Consider the following 18553-nt stretch of genomic DNA (forward strand, 5'->3'; position numbering starts at 1 on the left):
GGGACATGTATGTAAAAAAAATAATTAATGTAGTTTTTTTTTTGTTGACAAATTAATTAATGTAGTTGGAAATAGCAAAGGGGTCTTATAAAAAGGGACAAAAAAAATTCTCAAAAGGGTCTTATAATTAAGGACGGAGGTAGTAAGTGTTTGACATAATTTTTTTTGACATAAAACATCAAAAAATAACTTTTTCTACCTAAAAGTTATCAATTGTTTCTATTTTTTGAATCTTTAACAAGTGCCCTAAGGACACTTGTTAACAAGACCCTTAAATTATTAATTGACTGTAGGTGAACTAATTAATATATTTTCTTAGGAAAGCTGAACTAATCTAATTATAATCCATCAATCTTTATAAGTTTAACTGAAACGAAACACGGAGGCTGCAGAAAAAAAAAGTGAAATCAGAGAAATGTTAACTAATGTTCCAGAGACATTAATTAAACAATTATAAAAAGAGATTTTCTTAAAAATTGTATTACCTCCGTCCCTAAATATAATATCCTTTTGAGATTTTTTTGTCTCTTTTTATAAGACTTAATTTTTCACCAACATACCCTTATTTATTTTATGGAAAATGATAATAAGTGCCCTTAGAACACTTGTTAAGAAACTTAAAAGAGAATGTTTATCTTGGGAATAGTGTATTCAGCACTTTGAAACTTTAAAAATGAACTTTTTCTAAAGGGTCTTGCATAACTCTTATTTTATTGGGAGTAATTTATTACTACCTCCGTCCCTAATTATAGGGTCCTTTTGAAAAAATAACGGGAATTAAGAAAATTGATATTGGTAATAAATTTGTTTTGAATTACTACTGTTTTTACAATTTTATCCTTGAAGAGAGAGAGAGAGTTAGCTTATTTTTTCAATACAGTATTTAATATTGATTGAGGAAAAAAAATCAGGGGTGACAAAACGGGTCTGACCTGCCGGGCCGGCCCGTTTGACTCGCTATTTTTGGCGGGCTGAGTCGAAGTTTTGAACTCGCTTTCTATAGTTGGTTCGGCTCGTCTCGTCTCGTTAAAATACGAGGCGGGCACGGGGCGGGGCAGGTCGGCCCGCTTAACGCGTTAGAAACGGGACGGGCACGGGGTGTGGCGGGTGTAACACCCCGTTTTCCCAACGTAAAAATTTCTTAAATAAAATCAGAGTTTTTCATCATAAAACGGAATGTCACATTTCTTAAAAATCGTAAATGGAATAAATAATAATTTATCCTTCAAAAATATAACAACATAATCTTTTAAATCTCGCAGCGGAAATATTTCAACATCATAAATAGTCTTTGGCACGAAGGCCTCATCATAAAAGTCTCATAAATAGTCTAAAACATAATAATTAGTTCAAATCCAACAACTTCATTATAAATCTCTTAAAGCAATACGTAAGGAATAGAAACAATGTCAAAACTCCCATCCCGTTACGTATCAGAGCACCTAAAGACACGCTGTGAGGAGTCCACTCACGACCACGCCTAATCTTGATTACCTGCAAGTTACCCATACGAAGGGCAACATTTTCAAGCAGAAGGGGTGAGATTTCTCAAACAATAATATTAAGCTCATAAATCATAAATTACATTTAACAATATAAACATCTTATAATTTAACAATTATAATCAAATACATAGACATCATCATTTCATCTTAGCAATATATCATCATATAGCAGTCACAATCATCGTCGCATATCATCATACTAAAAGGCATCACAAAGTAATTCGTTAAAACATCACAACTTACCAACTTGACTCGACAATGCATTTAGACTCGACTATGCAACTCTTAACGTCTTAAATCATCTTGAATCATCATGGAAATGCAAATGCATGTGGTACCAATCTAGGGCATAAGCCCTTGTCGCTTATGAGCATAAATATACTCCTAGGGCATAAGCCCTCGTCGCTATTGAGCAAAAGCTCCTAGGGCATGAGCCCTGGTCTCTGGTTGAGCAAAAGCTCCAGGGCATAAGCCCTTATCTTTAAATGAGTATGCATGGACTCAACATCTTACGTTTTAGAACTTCATGAACATCTTATAACTTCTTGACTTAGACCGACACTTTCATCTTATATAAGACTCAGCAGTATATGCAGCATATAAATAATTCATCTCATATCAACATCATAGTACAATAGCATCAAATGATAATCAACTACGTCTTAAACATCGCATCGTCATAAGCATCATAATTAACACATATAGTGCATAAATAACAAGATCACATCTTTAAATCACACATCCTTAAATAACACATCTTTATATAACAAATCTTTATATAACACATCGTCAAATATCACATTTTTATATAAAACATCTTCAAATCACACAACTTCAATTAACACATCCTTATATAATACATCTTTAAATCACACATCTTCAAATAAGACATTTATAGATAAATAATCTTTGATCATCAATTAATAATTTATTAATTCAATTCATAATCTAAAACTTTTTATTTCAAACACATTTAAAAAAAAAGGTAGGGATAATTTTTATTATAACAATCATTTCAATAAAATCAATTTAAAAGTAAAATATATTATTTGAACCAAAATAGCAGTAATTCTTTAATGCACATGTATGTACCTACATAATACATAGACGTCAATACAGAATGGCATGAGTCATGATTAATTGGTGGTCATGGTCAAGGAGCCACAACTAAAAAAAACACTAGATAATTAGGTGCTCAGAGTATGTATCTCGTGAAATATATATGTGAATTAGTATCTTTCCAAAATCATAATAACCATTAATCATTTTAGTCTTAACTATAAATAATATAATAAATCAAAGAATTTATTCAAACGATAATTAAGAAAAGCAAGGCAGTAAGTCGAAGAACATATGCATATAGGTTAATAGGAACAGTAACTCCCTCGGCATCTCAAAACAATTCAAACAAAGACCGTATGCATGATTAATTCATAGCTCATCATCTGAATAAGGGAATTTCGACATAACAAATGAATTTCATAAAATCACAGTTTAATAGGGTTAGGTTTTCATCAAAGTCACTTACGCTACATAAATTATTATTCTTATTCAAAATTAATTAATATAGAAGAACAAGAAATTAACAAAGAATCATCACAAGAAATAAGAAAACAAACGAAAATAAACAACCTTTCACTACTCACATGTTTATACAACCCTTATGGTAAATAGAGACTCCCCCCATACATCAATTCAACAGTTTTCAATTATCTAATCATCAATTCTCACTCAAACCCTAATTCCTCATAATCTCATAAACTCATCCTAAAACATGTTAGATGCAATCTAATGATCTACAGACTTAATATTAGTGAAAGATAGTCACCCTTACCTTAGATAGTTTTTCTGAAATCAAAAGCAGCGTTCTTCGTTCCTAGGGTTCTCTCTCTCTGAGTTCTCCTCTTTCTCCTCTTTCTCCAAAAAGCGGTTTAACGTAAAAACTCTTTTTAACCTAAGCTTCCTTATTTATAAAACTACTCACTCTTCCTAAATCTATTTAGGCCCAATAACTTATTCTTCTTTCTATTCTAACCTCCAATTCTACTTACACTAATAATTATCATATTCTAATAAATAATAGAATAATGTCACTTAATAAAATACTAGCATCTCGCATATTTAAAATAAATCACATAAATAAATTCTAACTTAATAAAAATAATTAAATAAAAGGAGGGCGTTACAGCGGGGCGGCCCGCTTAACTCGTGTTTCAATTTGTTATTTTGAGTCTTATTTTATGTTTTTGGATTTTTTTTTGAAAGGATGTTTTTGGATTTATTTTGATTGTTAGATATATTTTGAGACTTATTTTATGCTTTTGGGTTTATCTTGGTTGTTGAGTTTATTTATTTTGAGACTTATTTTATAATTTAGTTGTTGGATTTATTTTATGATTTGTTTTAGGGAGATTAGTCACTTTAGTCCCTGAATAGGAAATGAGTCGTCACTTTAGTCCCTGAATGCAGATAAATTGCAAAATAGTCTCTAAATGTAGACTATGTTAGTCAATTTAGTCCCTGAATGCAGACTCCGTTAATCAATTTTGTCCCTGAATGTAGAATCCATTAGTCACTTTAGTCCTTGAAATTGACCAACATAGTCTACATTCAGAGACTGTTTTGCAATTTCTCTGCATTCAGGGACTAAAGTAACTACTCATTTCCCATTCAAAGACTAAAGTGACTAGTTCCCCTTTGTTTTATGTTGCGCATTTGCCTTATTTTGCTATTAGTTTTTTTTTTTGAAGAAAGAAAGCTATTAGTTATGATGTTGAATTCGACAATGATAATTATCTTTTTTTTTTTTGAAGAAAACAATGATAATTATCTTGTTTTTCACAAATTTACTTGCTACCTATTCTTTTATATTTTTTACGATAAAAGCAACATAGTTTTTTTTTTGTAACAATTAAGTTGTAAAAAAATTTAAAAAAAAAGTTTTTGTTTGGCGGGCTGGTCCACCAACTCGCAAGCCCGCCACTAAACGGGGCGGGGTGAGATTTTGGACTCGGTCACAAAATTTGACTCGTCTCGTCTCGTTTTTAGCGGGCTTAGACGGGGCGGGCCTAAATGGGGCGGGTCGGTCCGCTTTGCCATCCCTAAAAAAAATATAAATTAAATAGGGGTATGTTGGTAAAGAATTAATTAATGTACTTGGAAATATCAAATGAGTTTTTATAAAAAAGAGACAAAAAAAATTCTCAAAAGGGTCTTATATTTAGGGACGGAAGTAGTATATTTTTTACTCCCTCCATCCCATATTAGATGACCTATTTGACAATATGCACTTTTGACCTCACATACTTTGGCCATATTTTTCTACTAATATACAAAGATTAATAATATCATATAAGATGTTGGCGGATTCGTCTAGATTAATATTATCAAAATATTAAATTTTCATAATTTTTTCAAATAGATAATTAAAGATATTAAAGATAAAAAATATGCATCGGTATGTGTGTTAGAGTCAACATTAAATATTACTATGTTGAAAACATAAACAAACTCTTTTTCTTAAAAGGTAAATTTGTAAAAACATTAGTAATTACAAACAAATACAATTATGAATTTTCTTAATTCTCGTTATATTTTTTAAAATGGCCCTATAATTAGGGACAAAGGTAGTATATTTTATATTTTGAAACTTGAAAATTATTATTTAATGTTCATATAGTCTTCTATTTTTATTTTTAACCGTTTAACTAGTATCATGAGGCAATGCTTCCTTAAAAAAATCAATGTCGTTTCCTTTTATTATTTGGTTGTTCCGAAAAGAAATTGAAATAATCCACACCTGAATCTCTGCCATGTTCATAGAAATTATGAATAACTAGCGAAAAGACGGGCACTTCGTGCCCGTCTTACCGCTCTTTTTATTGCGCTAACATTTGAAAATTATGAACAGTATTTTTTTTAATGAAATTTTAGTTTAGATTAAAAGTAAAAATATAAATCTTTGTTGCTTTTTTTAATGACACGAACAACAATCTTTATTATAGAAAAAACTATTTAAGGGTATAATTGGGATAATGAAAAAGTAAGTATAAATATACTCATCTAGTTTGTTATATTTTTTAAATGATAAAGAAAAAAAGAACAGATATACATATATTCATATCATGTTTGTTACATTTGTTTTAATATTTAAATTTATTTTTATCTATTTGTTACATGTGTTACTTGTATTTAAATTAAGGGTATTTTTGGAAAGAAAATTCCAACCCAAAAGTGTGCTGAAAGGGGTAGTTTCCTTTATATATAGTATAGATAAAAGGGTGAATAATTTTTAATTAGTTTCTATAACTAGAAAGAAAAAGACGCATGATATATACCCCATAATTTACTTAGATGAGTGAAACCAATTTTTTTTTTTTTTAATAAATGAGTGAAACATTCGACAAATTAGAGACTTGTGTTATGTACGTTTCATTGAAACCGTACCCTACATCATTTATTTAGACGGAACTAGACTTTCGACCCGTGCGAAACACGGATCCTATCGACTGTTATAATGATCAATACGTTATAGTATTTGACATGTGTCATGTATGTGTCTATCGAAAAACATAAATGTGATTATTAGATGATTGTTTCCATCATGTGCAAATTTACACATATTAAGAAGTTTAAAATAATGTCTCCGTGAGCTTAGCTCAGTTAATGCATAAAATATGCAAGGTCCGGGGTTCAAACCCCGACCACCACAAAAAATAAAAGTTTAAAATAATAAATTTGTATTTTTTTTAAACAATATAATAAGTTTGTATTGAAACGTACATATTATATTAAATATATAATTTTTTAATTAAAAATATATTTTTCATTTTTTTAATTTACTTTTAGTTGTTTTAACACGTGCAATGTTGCACGTGTTAGACAAATCCTTATTACATATAAAATATAGCGATAAAATGTGCCTTAATATAACCCACTTGGGTTGGTCTGTTGGTATTGGCTTGGGTCTTGAGAGTGTGCTCCTCCGCAAGGTCTCGGGTTCGATTCTCTCCGGTGCCAATTTGGGTGGGCTATTTAGCTTCTTCAAAAAAAAAAAGTGTCTTAATATGTTCTTCAACGACGTATGAATCGTACCAAATTTGTAACGTATCTGAAAACATAATTTATTAAATGATTTGCTTGCATTTGATAATTTAGAGTAAACCCAATTTATAGCCATATAGAAAATGAAAATGGTAAATAAGCACAAATTGTATCACAATAATTAAAGTTCGATTAAAAAAAAAATGTGGTCAAATTGCAGCTTAAAAAACTGAATAAAAACTAATTATTTAGAGTACAAAACAGAAAGAAAACGCAAAGGAAAAAAACAGAAAGGGAAAACATTAAAATAAATTGGCAAATTCCATCAACAATAAACCATCCGCAACCTTCAATCCTAACCAGCAATGACAGTTAAATAGATTGTATCATTCTCTCCAGCCATTGGCACACCAAGTCTGATCTGAACCCTTTCACGAAGCCTGCGAGCATCCACAAAACGCTTCCACTGCCCACCAATCATGGCGTGTTGGTATGGGATAGATCCAAAAATCAACACGCAATCCCAATCATCTCCGTAATCATCCACCAACTTGATAGAAGTAGTTCTGATATCCATCATCTCCGTAGCTTTTCCTTCATAAATCAGCACCTAACACGTAAAATAAATTAACATGTCAACAACCTAACAAAAAAAGACAAGCACTGGTAAATATAAATATGCTCACAACAAACATTTTCCATACCAAAAAACCCTTGGCTACATCAAATTCTGTTAACTTCTTCACAAACTCTATCTGAAAGTTGTTGACATCGTGATGATAAGAAATCAAAGGAGTGAAAGGGAGGAGATTAGGATCAAAAGTTGTCTCGACATTTGTTTTTTCAATCATAAAATGCATAGGAGGATCAAATACTAGAGGCTTAATCACTTTGCCAAACATATTCTTCAACTTAATCACGAATTTCATTTGATCCACAAATATGAGAGAAACCCAAACACCCAAGCTGATACCATAAAAATCACGCAAGGATTTCCATCCCTTAGAGAAAAACACAGACCCATCAATTCTTTCCACCAACACCACGAACTGATTGCTCTTTGCATCAATCAAAGTCGCAAATTGTTGAACTAGGTCCCCAAAGTCGTTCATGAACATGTTAGGCAGCATAACAACTCCCTGATTCAACAACAAAAACGATTATGACCATTACAAATAACAACATTAAACAAAAAAAATGAAACATGTCAGACAAAATCATCTTCACCTCTTCAACATCATACTCGACTATGTATGTCCTAAACGTCACACAATACTTGTTGACAACACTTTCAAAGGATGAAGCAGGATTTTTGAGCAAATGACTTGCAACATCATAAAGCTTTAAAAAATAGGAAACAATATTGAAAACAGATGTCGTAATTGTGAGAAAAAATGACCGTATCATCTGTCAAGCAGTGATAGGACAGCAAAGTTTCAATACCACGACCCTCCATTTCCTGAATCAATGATAGAATAATGGAAGAAGAAATGAGGCTGAATCAATTAAACAATTACGGTAATGATAATATAGATTGATTTTAATTTGCAACAGTGTGGTTTTTTTTTTAAGGAAATTTGCAACCGTGTGTTATTAATGCCAGTTAATATATAATGATTGAAAAATATTCTGTAATGATTGAAAAATATTCTACAATCATACCAGAAAGATATTCAACGTGAAAAATATATGGAGAACCTTAAATATGATGTCATCCCAATTTGACTTGAAACATATTATTTTAATTTGCAACCGTGTGTTTTTTCTTTGAATGAAATTTGCAACTGTGTGTTATTAATCTCAGTTAATATATAATTGATTGAAAAATATTCTACAATTATATCATACAGATATGTAACGTGCAAAATGTATGGAGTACCTAAAATATGATGCCATCTCAATTTGACTTGAAACAGATTTTTATTTAATGACAAACAATTTGAAATGAAATGAATTTATTGCGTGTTAAAGGGATGAGGAAGTCAAAGACGTGAATTAATTGCGTTGGAATGGGAGGGAAAAAGCTAGGAATAAATTCAGATCGTCTGATTAGGAAATGCTCTAAAATTTGAAATGAATTGCCGTGAATTAAATGCAATAGAATAAATTCAAATCGGCCGATTAGGAAATGCTCTCAAATTTGAAATGAATTGCCTTAAATTATTTAATGAACGAAATGAAATGAAATGGATTGCCAAACAACAACACGGTCAAACCTGAGAAATTGCCAAACAATTTGAAATGAAATGAATTTATTGCGTGTTAAAACGGTGATGAGGTCAAACATGGAATTAAATGCGTTAGAATGAGAGGGAAATTGCTAGGTTAAATTTAGGGTTAGAGTTAGCTTGACCAGACAAGCTTTAGTAAGTAAGATTATAGTTTTTTTTTTCTTCATTCAAATTGTAATGAAAGAAATCTACGTAATTCACTTGAGTTGGTCCGCGCTATTAGCTTCGAATTTTGAAGTATGCTCCATTTAAAGTCTCAAATTCAATTTTCATTGGTCTTAATTTCGGTACGTTAGTTTGGATTTTTTTTAATTAAAAATAGTCCCCTAAATTATAATTTTTTTTTTAATATATAGATTTGTATAATTGTACTAATGAAGGTTGGATCTAATTGCACGAGTTAAAGTCTCAGAATGACAAATAAGGTCCAAATTCAAAATCTCAATTGATAAGTTTATATTTAGTGCATGGTATGTTTCGAATATGATTGGCTATAGGAAATGGAAGTTAAGACATAGGCGGTTTCACAGCCCGGTGACCTTGGGCACGCGCCCGGGCTCCGGCCCATAATTTTTGCAATTTCTTATGTAAATTCCTCTGAATTTCTTATATAAAAACCCCTATAAATTGGGCAATTTCTTTAAATTTTTTATTATTTGCTTGCAATTTCTTATGTAAACTTCTTTAATTGTGTTGCAATTTTTTTCCCCAGACTTTATAATAATCCTGGCTCCGTCACTGAGTTAAGATGATAACCCTACGTGACAATGACATACATATCATTCACTGGGGGTGTTCACGGGTTCAGATGATCCGATCAACTCAGTTACCCCAACCAACCGACTTTGTATTTTATCTGAATTCGTTTAAGGTCAGGTCTAACTTTTTCCGGCCTGTTCAAACCTGAGTGGTTTTGTTCGGGTAACAAGTTGAAAATTCCAAATTCACATATCGATCTGAAAACCTAATCTTTTAATAAAATGTGACTTTTTTAATTTTCGTTTAATACTATTATATGTTGATTTAAAAGTTTTTGAATTTAATTGAAGTCTTAAAATTTTAAATTGTATAATTTAGTCTAGATATTGAATTTTTAGCGAAAAATAATATCATTTTAAGAAGGAAACTTAATCCACCGAAATTGACATCAAGGAAAATCCAAACCATTACTTGAATAATATCATTAAATTACAATTTCTTGAGGATTTAAAAAAATATTTTCACAAACCCGATAACCTGACCCAACTCGCTTATCACAAATTAAATTTGTCCGTATTTGGTATACAGCAGTGCTATTCCTCCCAAAAAAAACATCCCGAGGCCATCCCAAAAAGTGCTTAGCCAATAGAATTTAGTTATTGCCGGAAAACATGAGAGGCATGGCATACACACAACAAAAGGATAAAGGTCGGGATAACGGTCGGGAAAGCTTTTTCGGGATAAACATCATTATCCTTTGGTATAATAATAGATTTGAGCTTTCAACTTAACTCAAATGGATAAAATATGAGTAGTTAAGATTACGAGTTTGACCATAACCAATCGACTCAATTCATGTTATGAACATCCCTTAATCATTAAAAGCTTTAAAATATTTTGCATATGAATTACCCATATTATATAGCTTTCGTTTAATTAATCAATTAGGGTTTTTTTTTTATCATATTCAAATTTGCACATGTTAAGAAGTTTAAAATAATAACCTTGTCTTAGAACTTGTTCATTTTATATTAAATATGTAGATTTTTAATAAATAGTTATTGTTTTTCAATAAAATGTAACTCCCTCCGTCTCATAATAATTGAGCCATTTGTAAAAAAATATTGTCCTAAAATAACTGAGCCATTTCACTTTTCAATACATTATGTATTCAATGAATCTAAAAAAGCACTTTTTAGGTTCATTGAATACATAATGTATTTGGTATATATTATTGACCAAATATATTAAGTATTGAATGAATCTAAAAAGTGTTTTTTTTGCTTATAAATGTGACCAGAGGGAGTACAATATTAACTACTTTTTTTCTTCTAATTATAACTTTAATTAATATTACTTTCATCACTCCAAATTCAATATATCTCCCTTTGTATTTATGATAGTAGAGAATGCATCAATACATAACAAGAGCACTTAAAACCTTTTTTTTCTCTCTCTCTCTCTCTCTCTCTTTCATTTATACAATTTTATTAATATGTGTGAAATGAGTAAATGACCCAATCAATCCGGGACAGAGGGAGTACTATTTTTAGTTGTTTTAACATATGCAAGATTGTCCATGTTAAACAGACCCAATTAATTAATTCATAATGAATAGTAGTATGAGACTATCACTCACACTTGAATTTTAAGAGAGATAAATTTAAAGTTAACACTAGAAAATGTAAAATTTAAATGAGGTTTACTATTACTGCAAAATTTGAAGGATAAAATTGAGGAATGAATGGATTTACTAAGAAGTAAGAACACAAGTTGCAAGACACAACACAGAGCCTATGACAAATAATTCTGAAGTTTAGTAGGGTCCATGTCCCTAAACCTTTGGGTCCATTTTCTCAGATACTCAAACAAGATATCTCTCTCTCTCCTTCCCTCTTTAGGTTCATTTCTTCTCTTTTGACTTGGACTTTCTCTCTCACTCACTCACATTTTCACAACACACAGGAAAACATACACACGCAAACAATCTGCAACATTTCCTGCAGTAACATTTAATAATACCACACACCTTCCATTCTCTCTTTCTCACTCTCATTCATTAACCTCTTCATCTTCTCTGTACTCTGTAGTAGTAACACACTAACGTGCGCATTCCACCTCATCAATATGTGCGTACTGCGCCACCCTAAACACCACCACCATTGCTTCTGGTTATTACCCACCTTCATTTTTCTCTTGTTTTCTTCTTCTTCAGCCATAACTCTTCTCGCACCACAACCTAGTAAGTTCAAGTTCATTTCAAACTAAAACCATTTTCTTCATACTTTTTTCAATTTCAACAACTCTTTTCATTTTCAGGTAGTAGTGGAACAGTGAAGCATCAAGAAGTGGAAAACGGGTCTCCGACATCACCGTGGAAGAAGAGAGAGGTGGCGGAGCAGAAGAAGGTTGCTGGGCCAGGGTCAACACCTCCGTCGTGTAGATCCAAGTGTGATTGGTGTAACCCATGTCAACCGGTTCACGTTCCGGTTCACCCCGGTTTAATCATACGTCTTGAGTATTATCCAGAAGCATGGCGTTGCAAGTGTGGGAATAAGTATTTTTTGCCTTGATGATGAATTGATAAGTATTATTTATATTTATATATAAATAAATAAATAAAATATCCTAGTACAAAAGAAAAAACACAAACGTTGCCAGAACCGAACAGGGAAAATGTTGCAGAGCAGCCATCTTAAATTTTTCCCCTTTTGGGCTTTTTTGTATTATTGCTTGCATATATATGATGCATGTATTAATGATGTTGCTCTGAGGTTTGAATTGTTGGACTTGGTGGTGCTTTGCTACTTGTGAGTACTAATATTGATTTTTGGTTTAACCTTTTTAAGGCTTCTTCATTGGGAATGTAAGATGTTTGGGACTTGGGTTGGGTTTGGTGTGATTATCGAGAACACACACACCCTCTCTATTGTACATAGTAGTAGATCATTTCTATTTCCTTTTTTGTTTTAGGTTTATGTTTGAATTTTCCTCCTTTTAATGTTTTTATTGTAAAACAATGACAAAATACTATGTTAAGGTTGTAACTTGTAATTTGTAATTATATGAATTATTTGGTTACCCTCTCTACACAACAGAGAACCATCTTGTTATTCTTCTTCTATAATGTGTTTGAAATTAAGTTTCATATATAGGTCTCTCAGATGGAAGGAGCATCTATTAATGGTATGGTTTATATTTATTATTGTGTTTGTTGTACTTGTATGGTTTGAAGTTTATGCTACTTCATCACTGTTTGAACATAGATGTATTGATGAGTTACATTCTTAATTGAGAAATGATATTTTGACAACCACTTTTTGACAATTTTTGGACAACTTTCTCTCTCATATTCACATGATGTTGTTATCCTCTTTCTTCCTTTTTCTCTCTCCATTGTTTTTGGCCAATAAAAAGTGAGAAAAACAAGGTTGTCAACAAAGTTGTCATCAAATGGATGTCAAAATATCATCACTCTTCTTAATTTTCCTTTGTTTGGATTTTTGTACTGTTACCTATTGGACCGGATTGGATAGTGTATTTTTAAATGCATAGTATATAGATCTGTCTCTTTGTTGATCACTATCTCATTCACTATTTTCCATTAAATGTGCACATGTCATTCCAATTAGAGGCGTTTTCATCCTCTGCAGATAGCAATGTTTGACGCAGCTCACTAGTGTGATTTAATGTGCCAACAAAGAAAAAAACACAGATATCACTTTGTTTTTTATTGCCCTTGTGATCGTCATGCTTTATAATTATTGAACTGAACTCATTTCTCGTTTTCTCTTTCTTCAGTAAAAATGGGTCAACTTGACGTTCCAAACCTGATAAATTGAATATTTTTTTATGTGTCCCTATTCTTAATTTTTTTTTGTCAGGTAGTCTAGTGCCTAGAATTCAACTTATAAGGTGAATAAGTGGGGTGTCCGGAGTTCGAACTCCGGCCCATGCATATAATAATGCATTATCCTACCAACTGAGCTATCTATGCTCATGGGACTATTTTTAAATCTTCTAGTAGTATTTATATATGGAGGTTAATGATATTTGGACATTCCTGATACCTCACCATTTATTCAAGTATTTAATACCTTATTTCCTATCAGATTTATTACATATACCATTCTCTATTTCTAACTCTTTCAAGGTGTTGAATAAATTTGAATTCCCTTAAATATACCATAAAGTTATAATGAGTTGGTATTTTTTTCCTTGATAAAAATTAAGGTGAGTTGGGTCTTGCGATCTCATAAGTGCTAAAAAAAAACCTCAGAGCTCAAGAGTGTTAAGATATGTATTTACTTACATCTTATCCACTAACAAAATTCTTACCTTGATTTAAACTCGTATCATTGTAAAATTTAAGTTAAATTCTTATCGACTAGACTAACATACGTTGTCGTGTTTTCTTTCCTTTTATTTACCCATTCTTACTTTCATTTCTTTTTCTTTTAATAGAAAATACTTTCATTTTTTCATTTATTTATAATCAGGCATAATTAATTAGTGTCGTTGTCTTGCAGTCCCTTGGACATAATTTATTTTAGGCTAAAATATGGTATTAGTCCCTGCAAAATAGGTCAGTTTTGGTTTTAGTCCCTGCAAATTTTTTTTATAGTTTTTGGTCCCTGCAAAAATAGGTCAGTTTTGGTTTTAGTCCCTGCAATTTTTTTTATAGTTTTTGGTCCCTGCAAAAATAGGCCAGTTTTGGTTTTAGTCCCTGCAATTTTTTTTTTTATAGTTTTTGGTCCCTGCAAAATTTTTGTTTTTGGAAATAGTCCATGACCCCAATTATGTGATGATTTGTCACTTTTGGGCATATGTGGCATATGTGCTTACTTAATAAAAAGAATATTATTTTTTATAATTTATATAGCAATAATTATTTTTTAATTAAAAAATAATAATAAAACAGATACAATAATTATTTTTTAATTTATAAAAGTGACAAATCATCCCATAACTGGGGTCATGGGCTATTTCCAAAAACAAAAATTTTTGCAGGGACCAAAAACTATAAAAAAAATTGTAGGGACTAAAACCAAAACAGACCTATTTTTGCAGGGACCAAAAACTATAAAAAAAAATTGCAGGGACTAAAACCAAAATTGGCCTATTTTGCAGGGACCAATACCATATTTTAGCCTTTATTTTATGTACACAATGTTTTTGTTACTGGAATAAAAATGTCAATAGTTTTTTTGAAAGGAAAAATGTCAATAGTTGTCCGCTTGAGTTTGTTTAGTTTATATAAACATTGTATAATATATGCATGGAAGAGTTGGAATCTTAGATACTCTACTTATTTACTTTAAGAGACGGATTTTTAGCCCCTAGATTACCGGACCAAAAAAAATGTCAATAGTTGGATCTTCAGCTTGACATAATACTAACAACTAAAATATGTCATTATATACACACAAATACAAACGGTTAATAACATACATTTTAATAGTTAATAAAGTAGTCTTTGCTAAAAAAAAAAATAATATTTAATAAAGTAGTCTAAGATGTGGTTAACGGGTGTGGTTATGGTGCATAAGGAAAATCCTTATGCACCATGCATAAGTCCAGCCCATTAACCTGTAGCCCAACAGAATTGCTTCCTACACCCCCCAAACCCGAAAACAAAAGAAAACTGGCCAAAAAGCAGAAACACAAACGCGTTAACTTCAATCTCCACCACCGTCGAAACTCAATCTCCACCACCGTCGTTCACCACCACCGTCGAAACCCGTTTTCTCTCCATTTCCAACTTCAACCACCACCGGTAACAAACTTTCACCACCGGAAACCGTCTTCGTGACCGTCGTTCAACTCAACAACACCGTCGTTCACCACCGCATTAACCACCGTCGTCCAACTCCAATACTACCATTCTCCACTCTGTTAGTCGCGTGTTTATCTTCAATTTTTGTTGTTTCTGTTTCCTCTTTTCTCTCTAACTTTCCAAATCCCAAATTGCAGGTTATAGTTGATAATCCGTATCAACAAAATTCCACATGTTCTCACTGTTGCCGGTTCTGATTCCGGTGCCGGTATCCAAGCTGATCTCAAAACTTGTTCTGCTCGCCGTGTTTACTGTTCTACTGTTATTACTGCTGTCACTGCTCAGAACACTCTTGGAGTTCAGGGTATCAACATTGTTCCTCATGATTTTGTTCAACATCAGTTAAACTCTGTGCTCTCTGATATGAACGTTGATGTCGTAAGTCAAATTGCTATCACTTTTGTTTCGATTATTGACTTATCTGAAATTATCTGCTTGGTTAAGCACTTGTGAGACTCTATCGAAACAAATTATGACATGGTGTGGTGATAACCTGTTTTCAACTTGTTCCGTTCAACTACCATGATTTATGAAAACTACTTATATCTTTTGTTATAGAAATACCTTATATTATATATGTAACTTATATGATAAGCATGTAAGCAATAAGTGTTTAATTCAATTGTTTATCCAAACGGGACTTAGTTCTCAAAGCATGAACTTGTTGTGAGGGTTGCTGAATTTTTGTTGTTCTTGATTCATGTACCATTGGTATCTTGGTTCACTGTGGTTATTAGTATTCAATTCTATGAACTGATTATGTTATATCTTTTCTTTAGGTCAAAACTGGCATGCTACCCTCTCTAAGTGTGCTGAAGGTCCTTTGTCAGAGTCTTAGGAAATTTTCAGTCAAAAGTATTCACTTGTACAAAAATTTATAATATGCTTATTCATTTGCAAATATGCAATCGCAGTGACTTATATGCTGGATTTGTTTTTGCTGAAGGCAGCTCTTGTGGTTGATCCTGTAATGATATCTACTAGTGGAGACATTCTTGCTGGTCCTTCTGTTCTTGATGGATTTAGGTAAGGATTTTTTGAACCTGAACTATGTTACATCAGTAAGGCATGTAGTCTGCAGAACAGGATTCAAATACTATTCACTACCCAAAATCCTCTGATTATGCAGTCTTATGCATAGTTATTATTTTTTTATGGTTTTTGTTGGTTTTAGTGTATAACTATAATACTATATTTAAAGTTGATGACAAGGTTGTTGCTTTTCGGGACATTAATCCATCTGCTTTCAGCTATTTCCAATTCATAATCATAGGTTTCTGTATCAATTTCATCATTTTCAATTTTAATTAGTGTTATAGAAATGACTTATTCATAAGCGCTTATGCCATAAGCTGCAAAATAATCTGTTTATTCAAAATCGACTTATTGAGGTGATCAATTTGAACTTGGCAAATTTCGAATTGGGGAAAATCAAGTAATTACAATGAGTTTTGAAAGTGTTTATGTTATTTAGAAATGGTTTTTGTTTAATTTGAAAAGTAATTGAATCTGTGTAACCCTAAATTGACATTTTAATTTCGAATTGGGGAAAATCAAGTCAAATAAATGATTTCTGAGTGTTTAAATGTGCTTATTATAGTATGTTTTGTTTAAAATTTATGCCAAAACCAATATGCTGTGCAAATGGTTTTTGCAAGTTTTACTCTGAAACAATTTTGCTGTGTAAATGGTTTTACTTTGGTTCTTTTCCAAAACATTTGTAGATCTGTTTTATATGCAAATGATAATTGTTATAGTTGAGAATACATAACAAAATTAAGGAATCTGATACACAATGCATTTATATACACCAAAATGGTAGCATGATAAATCTTTGGTAAAAATTGTAGCATATTTATATGTTCTGTTGCAGATAGATACATGTCTCAACTTCTTTGCTGCTCTGTGCTTGAAACTCTGCCATACTTAGCTTTCAATTTTGTGTTTAAACTCTTGTTATCAAGTCTAAGATTGGTAGAATTTTATTGTTTATGATATGACGCTTACTATATACCACTTTAAATGCATTCTAACCATTGACCGGTTAAATTTATCGCTCTTTTTACTTCTGTCAATACAATATTTGAAAGGATCTAGCCGCAAGTTTCTGATCATGTGCTTGTTATTTTGTTTTGGTCAGCACATGAATTTACTGTCTTAGATTTATTGAAAATCCAATGGCACATGATCCAACTCAACAGTTGGATATCATATAAACTGAGATCAAATGTTTTTCTTTCAATGCTTTTGCCGATGCACTGGGATCATATAAACTGAGATCATATAAACTGAGATCAAATGGCCGATGCACTGGTTTTCTTTCAATGCTTTTGCCACATTTCAATTACTTGCTCCATCCTTATGAAGTCTGACACTAATATGTTTGGTTTTATTGTATGTGCGTATGAATTATTTGAATATAACAAAAAATTCATTATTGTTATTTTTGTTAGGAAAAAATACACAAGAGCCAGAAATATAAGTGAAAATAAGATGTAATATGGACATAGAGATTTAGAAGCCATACACCACAATGCACTTTGTTAGAACTTTGTTAAACTCTAAAAACTATGCTAAAACCATTGTGCTATGTAAATGGTTTTGGTGAGTTGTACTCCAAAACCATTAGATGTATTTAATGGTTTTCTTTGATCATGCAGGTGAAAAAAACTAAAAAGCTAGAGTCATTGTCATCATTCAGTTTTGGGCTAACACAAATGGACGAGGAGGAAAGGAATGACACAACTTCATCATCTGATGGTGGTAAAAAGAAGGAGCAGAAAACAAGAAAGTCCAAGGGTAAAGAAAAGAAGCATCAAATAAAGAAACAACAACATGTTGCACAAGATTCTGATGAAGGAAGTTCAGCTGATGAAGAATTGATTCAAAAGCTAGCACGTTAATGTTTTTTTTAATTGAATTTCTGGATTTCTAGATAAGTGTTAAGTTTCTTGTTAATGTTTGTATCAAGTTTATGAATTTCTGGATTTGTATAAAGTTTATGGTGAAACAAACTTAGGGGTATGGAATACTGAAACCATAAGTATGGTTTAATGGTTTTGATAGTTAGGTGTGTCTTTTTATAGTATCTATCATATTATACTATTCATCTTATTTAATTTTTGGCCCAATAATGTTCAATTTAATTTAATTTTACTAAAATTAGGGGCATGGAATACTGAAACCATAAGTACGGTTAAATGGTTTTGATAGTGTTCTATGTGAAACCAAAATAACTG

The 18553-nt window shown here is 31.6% G+C and overlaps 2 protein-coding genes and 1 long non-coding RNA gene across 3 annotated transcripts; 2 read left to right on the forward strand and 1 right to left on the reverse strand.

Moving 5' to 3' along the window:
- Nucleotides 1–6903: 6903 nt before the first annotated feature.
- On the reverse strand, nt 6904–8004 carry LOC146958576 (uncharacterized). Its single transcript, XM_085752302.1, has 4 exons — nt 7948–8004; nt 7776–7889; nt 7253–7687; nt 6904–7158 (listed from the first exon to the last, which is right to left on the reverse strand). The coding sequence occupies exons 1-4, from the start codon at nt 8002–8004 to the stop codon at nt 6904–6906; spliced, it is 861 nt and encodes a 286-aa protein (XP_085608428.1).
- Nucleotides 8005–11337: 3333 nt separating this feature from the next.
- LOC146958577 (EPIDERMAL PATTERNING FACTOR-like protein 5) lies at nt 11338–12573 on the forward strand. Its single transcript, XM_085740102.1, has 2 exons — nt 11338–11720; nt 11798–12573. The coding sequence occupies exons 1-2, from the start codon at nt 11606–11608 to the stop codon at nt 12049–12051; spliced, it is 369 nt and encodes a 122-aa protein (XP_085596228.1). The 5' UTR covers nt 11338–11605; the 3' UTR covers nt 12052–12573.
- Nucleotides 12574–15005: 2432 nt separating this feature from the next.
- LOC146958578 (uncharacterized) lies at nt 15006–18433 on the forward strand. Its single transcript, XR_015024681.1, has 4 exons — nt 15006–15692; nt 16094–16169; nt 16265–16340; nt 17975–18433. It is a non-coding gene; the product is annotated as an uncharacterized LOC146958578 (long non-coding RNA).
- The last annotated feature ends 120 nt before the right edge of the window (nt 18434–18553 follow it).

The sequence above is a fragment of the Medicago sativa genome, chromosome 1, assembly GCF_051527215.1.
Source record: "Medicago sativa cultivar Bolivia chromosome 1, Bolivia_mono, whole genome shotgun sequence".
In the NCBI taxonomy this organism is placed as follows: Eukaryota; Viridiplantae; Streptophyta; class Magnoliopsida; order Fabales; family Fabaceae; genus Medicago; species Medicago sativa.

What these genes read in the sequence shown, in the direction of transcription:
- LOC146958576 (XM_085752302.1), bottom strand. Translation starts at nt 8,004, where the DNA reads ATGGAGGGTCGTGGTATTGAAACTTTGCTGTCCTATCACTGCTTGACA. An exon ending in ACTGCTTGACAGATGATACG is followed by an intron (nt 7,890 to 7,947) that starts GTCATTTTTTCT and finishes TATTTTTTAAAG; the next exon opens with CTTTATGATGTTGCAAGTCA. An exon ending in ATGTAGCCAAGGGTTTTTTG is followed by an intron (nt 7,159 to 7,252) that starts GTATGGAAAATG and finishes TTTACGTGTTAG; the next exon opens with GTGCTGATTTATGAAGGAAA.
- LOC146958577 (XM_085740102.1), top strand. Translation starts at nt 11,606, where the DNA reads ATGTGCGTACTGCGCCACCCTAAACACCACCACCATTGCTTCTGGTTA. An exon ending in TCTTCTCGCACCACAACCTA is followed by an intron (nt 11,721 to 11,797) that starts GTAAGTTCAAGT and finishes TTTCATTTTCAG; the next exon opens with GTAGTAGTGGAACAGTGAAG.